At 52.7% G+C, this 9,648-nt stretch overlaps 1 protein-coding gene across 1 annotated transcript in view; it reads right to left on the bottom strand.

The window, feature by feature from the left end:
* BBS2 (Bardet-Biedl syndrome 2) overlaps positions 1-8,430 on the bottom strand; it is a 27,978-nt gene extending 19,548 nt beyond the window's left edge. Inside the window, exon 1 of the mRNA XM_017740817.1 lies at positions 8,403-8,430. Coding sequence (XP_017596306.1) covers positions 8,403-8,430 — 28 coding nt within the window. The remainder of the gene's footprint in view (positions 1-8,402) is intronic.
* Between the last annotated feature and the right edge of the window lie 1,218 nt (positions 8,431-9,648).

Below are 9,648 nucleotides of genomic sequence, written 5' to 3'. Positions count from 1 at the left end.
GGAGCAGGGGGGAGAGCGGGGGGGCGGCTGGGGGAGATGGGGTGGGATGGGGGGGCAGTTGCAAAGGTCAGGGGATCGGGGGGGTCAACTGAAGTGTAGGATTAGAGGAGGTGGGGGTCACTCACAGAGGTCAGGGGAGGCGAGGGAGGAGCAACTGGAGATATTAGGGTGCACCTTAGAGAGCTGGGGTGTGGGATTAGGGGGCCAGGAAGGCAAATGCAGAAGTCAGAGCTGAGAGGTAGTTTGGGAAGCTGGGGGCGGTTAGGGGAGCTGGGGGCCAGTTGGAGGTGTGGGTCTAGGGGAGGCATTTGCAGAGGTCAGGAAAACTGGGGGAGCAACTGGAGGTACTGGGGGGCAGCTAGGGGCAGGAGGTTAGAGGCAATTGGCCCCCTGGGCAGCCACAGTGGCCCCCAACACCCACGTTGCCATCTCAGTCCCAGCTTCTCTGCACGGTCAGCACCCAGCTGGGGCCAAGGACTGTCCCTTCTCTGTCCCCAGTGCCCTTGCCTCACCCTTTGCTGCCTGCCGGCTGCCACACACATCCTTACTCACACCTTGCTAGGAGTATCTTCAAGTGAGAGATCTCCAAGCCAATAAAACCTAACCCAGAGTCACAATGTCCCGTGAAGGCAAAAGCACAGCCTCAGAACATCATTACTGCTGCTTTGTGGGATTATGCACTGTATCCTACAGAATCCAGCCGTTGGTGCACTGGGAGTAGGTTGGAGATGGAGGGAACAGAGGCCAAACCCCCACAGAGCCACAGTGTAAACATTGATACTGGTCTCCATCCCAGTTTGGATTTTGGTATACAGATCCTCGTGGGTCTCCCTGCCCAGACACAGGCTGGATATGGAAACCCTGGCTCAAGGTCATACTTTAGAAATTATTAAAATATTTTAGGTCTAAGATATATTTTAACATGGTAACCCTCATGGGTGCTGCAAATAGACGGTGCTCTCTGACAGTGCCTGAATCCATCACCTGCACTGGGACATTATCACCCCCAAACCAGCAAGAAGCAGATTTGGAAGAGGATGCACTGGAAAAACAGCTCTTTCTTCCCTGTAAAGGCCACTGTTTTGAGGCACAGATTCATTAATTTCTAGGAGAGCTGGCAGACACGTCCCAGTTGGCAATTCCTTGTGCGTTGGCTGGGCCCTGGCCGGCAGCGGCGTACCTGCCCTGCATGCGAAGGAGGGCTCTCAAAAGCAGCACTCAAGAAGGAATCATGCGATTCTGATGTGACAACCTCCTTTTTCTCCTTTTTAAATTGTTTTTACCAAGTTTCTCTGGCAGCTATCAATGTGCCATTATACTTGTGGGTAACGAGGCAGCAATTGCATGCAGCATATTAAGGAGGGTGTTTTTTCCCCTTTGTGGCTCTGTTTGGGGTGAGCGTGAGTGTCAGTGCCAGCTGTGCAGAGCATCCCCCCTCCCTCACGCTGGTTTGGGTACCAGAGCACAAAGGCAAAGCACTGGCATGAGCTCAGGCACACAACAGCGTGTTCCTCTAGGCCAGCAAGCACTCCTGTCCTCGCAGGGAAAATCGCAAAATTCTAGAAAGGTTTGGCTTGGAAAGGGCATTAAAGATCATCCAGTTCCAACCCCCCTGCTATGGGCAGGGACAAAATCCCCAGCTCCCCTCCCAGCAGTGCTGAGCATTGCTCTACCAGGCTCTTCAAACCCAACCAAGCAAAATGGGGGAAAACTAGCTTACAGACCTTTTTAAGCTGGTAAAATTGTAAATAGATGGAAATTTCAACTTTTTGCTAAATCTGTATGATTTGAGCTGTAAATATTATTTTGAATCACTAATTATGGTATTGGGTTTGGCACGTCTGCAACACAGTTAAATTACAGCTGCCACTTTGAATCAGCTGGCTCTGAAACTCTTAATATTGAAATCGTGGCTTTTAGCACTCATTTCCCTTCATTGGAAAACAAATATATAATATATATAATATATATTATATATATAATTAAATTTATTTATTTATTTTATAAATAAAATAATAAAACATAGTAAAATTTATTTACATCCAAAGATACAGCATCCAGTCCTGGGTCCTTCCATTTTGCCACTTTTACAAGGGGGGAAATCCCATAAAATCCTCACTAAGCCCCTGGGTTTCACTGCTGCACAGACTGGGGCTGCTTTGCAGCCAGGATTAGTGTGACTGTAGTTGCGGAATTATTCAGCTTCTTCACTAGAACAGGGGTCTTAAAATCCAGCAAGAGATCATCACCATCCTCCTTCCTGGCTACTCTGCACAGGCTTGGCAAGGCAATGCCCTGTGACCAGTGTTTGCTCTTTTCCAGTTCCTACTAGCATAATTGATAGACTATAATAATTTAATGTCATATTGTTTAAACCAATACAATTTAATATAATAAATATTATATAATAAAAGATCATACAATAAATTAGAGATAGATACAGATATAGAGATAGATTATATAATCAAACATGCTTGGTACGGAGTGCTGGCTTTCTAGGCAGGTTGCATGGAGAAGCCAGACATGACAGCACAACAGGTATGAGGATTGTCATACACCCAGAAGCTGTTTCTTGGAAAAGACTTCAAATCTAACCAAAAATGCACTATGCCTTTATCTGCCTGGCAGAGGAATGCTGAGGAGTGCTCACATACTGAGTTTGGGAAAATGTTGGCAAAAATAACCATCCCCATCCTTCAAGGAGGGCGATAATATGGCTGGAGGGAGTGGGTAGGGATGAGCAATAGCATCAGCACACTTAAGCACTCCTTAAAATTAAGAATGCACCTGTCTGCAGGGGCTTTTCTCTTTCCCCATCCCAGGTTTGCTGCCCCAGCTGGAGCAGCATTTCTCACCCCCATCCCATGCCCATTCCTGGGATGGGAGACACTTTTGGATAGGGATGGAAAAGCTGTTATGCCAGATCCTGCCTCTACAGCTACACTGCTCTCGGGGGAGGCAGGATCCGGCACAGCAGCTGCGTGAATCATTCCCAGGATAGACAACAAGGATCTCTGGATCTCAGGAGCAAGGCTATAAAGACATCAAGGAAAATATCACATCCTTTTATTTCACACCTTTATTCTGAGGGGGTTGATGTTTTCTTTGCAAGCTCAGGCAAGTGTCTACTTGACATCCCAGGGAATTACTCATCCCTCCACTCTTGGCTTCTAATTAGCAACTAAAGGGGAATATAATAATTAAATATGCCCAAGGTAACGATACTTGGAAACTCTGGGTCACGTTTCAGCCAGGGGAGGCGGCGAGTAGTTGGAGCAGGTGAGTTTGAAGTCTGTGGGAACCTGAAAAATACAAAAGGGAAGGAAAGATGTAAGGAAAAAAAAAAAACAAAACCAAAGAAAAAGAAGAAAATCCAAACTGTATACTGGGAAAGCATTAGATTGGTGAATTAAAATGACGCCTAGAGTTAAGGTGATGCTTAAAGCCTGTCATACATTTGCCAGCAGTGTTGGGCAAAGCGGGAGACACCTGGGGAACCCCTATCCCAGGAGAGTGTGCAGGGATGCTGGGCAGCCCCTGACCCACTGGTTTTCTGCTCTCACAGGTGGGGAACAAGGTAAATTTAAGCATTTTTATTTCCCAGCCAAAGCTTGGTTGGTCCTCACCCCCTTCCTTCCCTTGGGGGCTGCAATTCAACCCTTGTTAGACCTCGAAGTAATTCCCATTAACATTTATGAGAATTTCATGATCAAAAGAAGAATCAGCCCTTTCATCTTCCAGACATGCCCCAACACACATTACCTGGCCCCAAAAGCCTGTACTGTCAGACAGGAGCTCTCACCCTGTGATGGGGTCTCTCAGGATGCACACCCCAAAACTGGCGGGAACTTTGCAAGATCAGTTCACTCTCCTGGACCCAGTTCATGGCATCAATTCAGCACTTCTTCCTTTCCCTTCTCCCTAAAAATCAGTAATTAGCAAATCCCCACCCTCTCCACACTGCTGTTTCAAGGGGAAGGTAATACTGATAGCTCCGTTCCAGATAAGAAATAAGGAGTAAGGGCCAAGCCCTTGCCTGGAGCCACAGGATGAGCCGGCAGCTGAGCCCGACTCATAATCCCGGTTTTGGGAGTCCCAGCCCTAGCGCAGCCGGCTGGGTCACAAGGCGGCTCCCAAAGAGCCCACATCAAAGCGTGCTGCCGGCTTGTGAAAGCGTCCCAGGATTGCACGCCGTGCAATTCCTGCTAAATGGAAATCTCCCCATCCCCTTCCCACTGCCAGCGGGCCGTCGCTGAAGGTGCCTTCCTATGGTTACAGACATGATGTGGGCCAGCAAGTCCCCAAGGAGGGCATTTCCCCAGGAAAATGGGGACATGCCACGTCTTTGCTGATGGCTGGTATCTGGAAAAGCACTAGCTGGGATGTATTTTCCTAAAACTGCAATCAAGGTGCAAGCAGGGAAGCAGGCAGCTTCCCAGGAAGATGCAAGGAGGGAAAACAGACAATGGGTTTAGCTAATGTCTGCCACTGAGAGCAGAACAAGTCTTCGCTTCCAGTTTTCTGGGAAAGAAGTCTCCACCGCCTGAGGTCACTCCACTGATCCGGTTTCACTCCCAAATGTTTCCAAGGCTTTGCCTATGCACATGGGGAGTAGTTGGGAATGGCTTCCCAGGGCAGACAAGGGGTGATTCACCCTCTTCCTCCTCGGCCAAAGGGCTGGCAAGCGCTGGCAAAATAAAACGACGTCAGCACCTATTTCCCGTGTTTCAAACGCTTGTTTATCATCAGCAAACAATAACCTGAGATTCGGATCAAAGCCGAGCCTGCTTTCTAAGCAGCAATCACTCCTAGGGCTTCCTGCTGGCTTTCAGCACTTGCGTGTGCTGGATGTTTGCTGGGTGCTAGAATAGTTTTTATTTTCTCTATTTGGGTTTGAAAGACTGGTCCCAGGTGGCCTGTGGTTCCAGGCACCTCTGGCAGCTGAACCCTGGCCAGCTGTGGCTCTCCTGCCCAGAGTCCCACACAAAGAGGCAGCTGGAGCAGGCAGAGGTGAGCTGCCCTTGCTGCTGCAGCGTCAGGGACACGTCTGGGTACTCTGCATCACCACCCTGCCCGGCAAGCAATAGGCGATGGTGAGGGGCACGGTACCCCCAGGGACTGTCCCCCAGGGTCTCAGTGCTGTGCCCACACGGGGTTCATAGCTCCCTGCATCCCTGCCCACAGTCTGTACTCACTGAGCCATGGTGCTTTGCCAGCGGAGCCCCCTGGCTGCCTGGGATATTGTATCTGGGTGAAGGAGGGGTCACAGAGCCCGTCACTGCTCTGGAGGAGTAGTGAGCCCAGAGCAAGCACTTTGGGGGAGCACATGCCATGAGAGGGGGACCTGTAGTGGTCTGCAGGGTCTCCTGAAGGCAATGTGTTGGGTGGCTGCACCGTGGGCAGCTGGAGGCTGATGCTGGTCCATTATGCACCTCTGCGTGCCCACAGGTGACTGGAGCCATGTGTCCTTCAACAGAGAGCCAGGGCAGACCTGTGCCAGCTCACCTGCACAGGAGCTGGCTGCTGTGCCTCCCTCCTCGCCTGCCTGGCACCAGCCTTGAGTCACTGCCAGTCACCAGCACCAGCCCTGGCACCATCCTGTGGCTTTCAGCAATCGGCTGTAGGCACCCCAGGTGTCACAGGAACAAGTGTTTCCGCCACATTGTCCTGAAAGGTGTCAGCTTCCTTCACTCCTTTCCAGGGAACCCTGTCCCTGACATGCCCATGGTGATGCTCAGCCATCATCATCCCTGTGGTGAACATCATCTCCAGCTCTGCCTAGAGCACTGAGGGATCTCACTGACTCACCCTGTTAATCCGCCCGGCAATCTCAGGGTAATTGCCACGGACATGCCTGGGGACAGAGCCAGGAATCCCACGAAGGGGACATGAGAGCCAAGGGGTACAGCTCTGGCATAGCAAGGGCTGGTGAATAAATGCTGTGCAGGGATCCTGCCTGTTTTGCTCGGCTCTGGGAAGCAGCATCAGGCCCATTTAAACGATGGAGAACCCCCAGGCAAATGGAGGGCAGGGGCCAGAAGGCAAACTGAGGCTGGCAAGACCTTGTCATGGGGATATTTAAACAGCAGGAAGGTGTCCCCAGCTTATCACCTCAATCACAGGTTGCTTCTGGAGGTAGCCTGATTTGTGTGTCTGCCTGACAACCCACTACTCCAGTCCTATGCCAAATTAATTATAGAATGTATCCCAAATCAATTACGGAACAGACCAGGAGGAATGCAAGATCTACCAGAGCCCTGACTCCCAGTCCTACATCACCTGGAAGATGCTTTTTTCCTTTGTGCAGATAGGGAGGAAAGAGGTAAAAAGGGCTGGGGTCTGACTGAGAACAGATGCTGGAGAGCTTTTCTTGCACCCTGTCCTTTCATGGCAGAGATTGTTCTTTTCCCATTTTGTGGGCTTCACCTTCCTCCTCTTCCTCCAGGCTGGAGGAGAGGGACCACTTTGGAGAAGCCACCTGTCCCTGTATCCCTGGGCCACCACCAGCTGGAGACAGGGACAATTTTTGCCTGGGTGGCCAGGGGTGCCAGGCAGTGGGGGAAGACACAACAGATGCAACAGTGATATTGCTGTTCCCCATGTATCCATCATGACAGGGCAGGAAGCATTTCCCTGGGCATATTACTGTACCACAGGAGTGCTTGGCTGACTATTTCAGCTAAGAAGCAGAGCAAATGCAAGATCCCAAGGAGATGCGGCCCCTTTGCCATGACACTAACACAGTACAGGGGGCCGTAGCCAGAGAGGCAGGTGACCCTTTGCACATGTGTTTCCCCTGTTTGTGCTTCCCTGCTCCCACAGGAACAATAACACTCTTGGCACGTGCCTGGTCCCTGGCACTGTCCCCTGCCATCACGCCCCAGTGCATCAGCATCAGTGTGACATTCACACGACTGCAGGGCTGGCATGTCAGGGCACCAACAAGCTGCTCCAGGCTGGAGGAGTTGAGGAAGGGGCTCATTGGCTCTGCCTTCCTCGGGCTTTTCCATATTGATTTCCCACACTGGCCTGGAGAGGCTGGAGGAGACGCTGAGTTGGGGTGCTGGCAATGCTCCCCATCATGTCACCCAACAAGCCCAGACAGATGAGTGGTAAAAATACTCCCTGGGCCGCTGTTTCAGCTGGATTAGCATCAACAAACTGCCTCAGCCAGGTACCTCTGGCAAAAGCCCAGCTGGGATAAAACCCCAAGGCAAAGGAGTCTCAAAGCAGGGGGCAGCTGGGATGGGGTATCACTGACACCAAAGAGCACACAAAAACACAGGGATGAGGAGGAAGGATGTTCCACAGCTGACAATACCTCCTGCACACAAAGTAGACTGTCCCCACACCAAAAATCTCAGCAAGCCTGATTTTTTTTTTGTGCCTTCCACCCCAAACACTCACTGTGCTTTTGAGTGCGTGGGTAAAACCTGCCAGAGGAGTTGACCAGGGTGATGGCAGCTTGCCTGCCACCCTCCTCCCCTGCACACCCAGCTAATGGTGCACGGAAATTAATTCAGAGGAGTGGGACGGAGCACCACAGCCGGGAAGGAGACAGGCCCCGAGGTGCCATTCACGGCATCGAGGGGACGTGGGTGCCGCTCTCCTGGGGCACTGGGAGGGCATGGCAGGCTCCGGCCAGGCCAGTCCAGCTTGTTGCTGCTCCCGCTTGCGGGGAGGGTGTAGGAACCACAGGACAGGGTCTCAAGCAGAGACTGCATCCCTGTCGCCTCATGGTGCCAGGTCCTCCTCACCCCACTGTGCCAGCTTTGAGAGGAGGGGACTGAGATTTCCCAGCAGTGGTGGCATTCCCTGGATTAATGTACCCCCCCAGTCAGATTGGCAGATTGATTTTGGCATCAGTCAATCAATCAATCAATCAATCAAGGGCTGGACTGTGGGGGCTCCCTGGGTGCACCCCCTCAGTCCCCAGCCCTGTCGAGTGCAGCAACACTTCCGAGACTGGTGTCATCTGGGTGATGAGATCTGGCAGTTCTCTGCACCCCTCCCAACACCTCAGCGGAGACGGGTGGTCACCCCGGCAGCCATCCCTGCTGCCACAGCACCCCGCGGAGGGGGCGCGGGGGGATGAGGGAGCCCCAGGTCACGCTGGGCCGCCCGGGGAGTGAATCAGCAGCGCCCGGGGCAGGAGCCGGGCTGAGCCGTGTGCAGGCTGCAGGGGCGGAGGTTTTGCACTCGCTCTCGCCTGGCCAAGGATAAATAGGAGGCGGCTGCGAGTCCTGCCAAAGCTTCTTCCCGTCGCCCAACGCGTCCAACAGCAGGCACCCAGCCCAGCCAAACATGGACTCTCAGGATTGCCCTTGTGCCACAGGTAAGGCAGCGCTTCCTTCCATCCCGGGGGGCAGCGGGAGCCCCGGCATCCCAGCGGGAACACTGACACTCCCGCCCGCCGGCCCCCCCCGCCATTCCCGATGTTCTTTCTCGTACGGGCTGGGCCAGCAACTGAAGTCCTTTCCCAGCACTGCGGTGTCACACTGGGAGCATCTCACTGAGAAGCGGCTGGGAATGACCTCCCCTCTGAGCGAGGCTGAATCATCAGTGGATGCTCGGAGGGGAAGCAATGCTCTCCCCCGCGGATCTCTGAGTTGTGGGTATTCCCTCCTACCACCTCTTCTCAACCTCTTTTTCTCCTTTTCTCTATGTTTTAGGTGGCACCTGCACCTGCGGGGACAACTGCAAATGCAAAAACTGCAAATGCACATCGTGCAAAAAAGGTAAGAGGGATCCCTGAGCTCCCGGGGGGGGGCAGAAACACTCGGGGGGGTTTCACTACACGTCCGTGTATGCAGTGAATCAAATCAGTCTCAGCATTGCCAGAGGCGAGTTTATTCCTCACATATGGCTTTTTTCCCCCCAAAGGAGCACTGTGTGAATCCCACCCCCTCTCCAGGCAATACAAGTCACTCAGTACCACCTAAACCTGAGCATTCCCCTCAACAGCACCTCAGGCTTAGCACAGGGGGATGCTGGGGAAGAAGCAGCACTGAGATTTCTTCTGGGTGCTCCCAATGCGGTCACCCCCAGCAGAGCCAGGTGCCATGAGGGTTTGCAAAGAGAGGGACTGGGGGAATCCTGGTGAACCCCCGGGAGTTCTACACTCTGCCCCTGCCTCTCCAGTGCCAGCCCCGGCTGCACAAACACCCTGGGAGACACTGCCAAGGATGGGGATGCTGCTAAAAGGGAACGACATGGATACATGGGAGGTCTCCAAAAGAGTGAGACCCCCCAAGTCCCAGCCTGAGACCTCCCAAGAATGTCCTTAATATTTTTTTGTCCTTCCCACAGGCTGCTGCTCCTGCTGCCCAGCTGGATGTGCCAAGTGTGCACAGGGCTGCGTCTGCAAGGGGCCTCCCTCCGCCAAGTGCAGCTGCTGCAAATAGGGGACCCCTGGCTGCACATCTAGGGGTGATGCACATCTGGGGGGGCCAAAGAAGAATAACCTTATTGTGTATGTTGGTTGTCTTTTTTTATATATGTGTTCAGATTTCTTTAGTGTTTGTCACTTTGACATGTAATAAGCTACCTAAATAAAGTGATATGTATATAAAGGTCCATAAGGAACTTGGCACTTCTGTTGGCTGTGGGGGGGGCCCCGGGGGGGGGGGGGGGCGGGGGTGTGGGGGG

This window comes from Corvus brachyrhynchos, unplaced genomic scaffold, assembly GCF_000691975.1.
Source record: "Corvus brachyrhynchos isolate BGI_N302 unplaced genomic scaffold, ASM69197v1 scaffold26, whole genome shotgun sequence".
Lineage (NCBI taxonomy): Eukaryota > Metazoa > Chordata > Aves > Passeriformes > Corvidae > Corvus > Corvus brachyrhynchos.
Note: the sequence above shows the minus strand (reverse complement) of the source record. Positions and strands in the feature narration are given on the sequence as shown.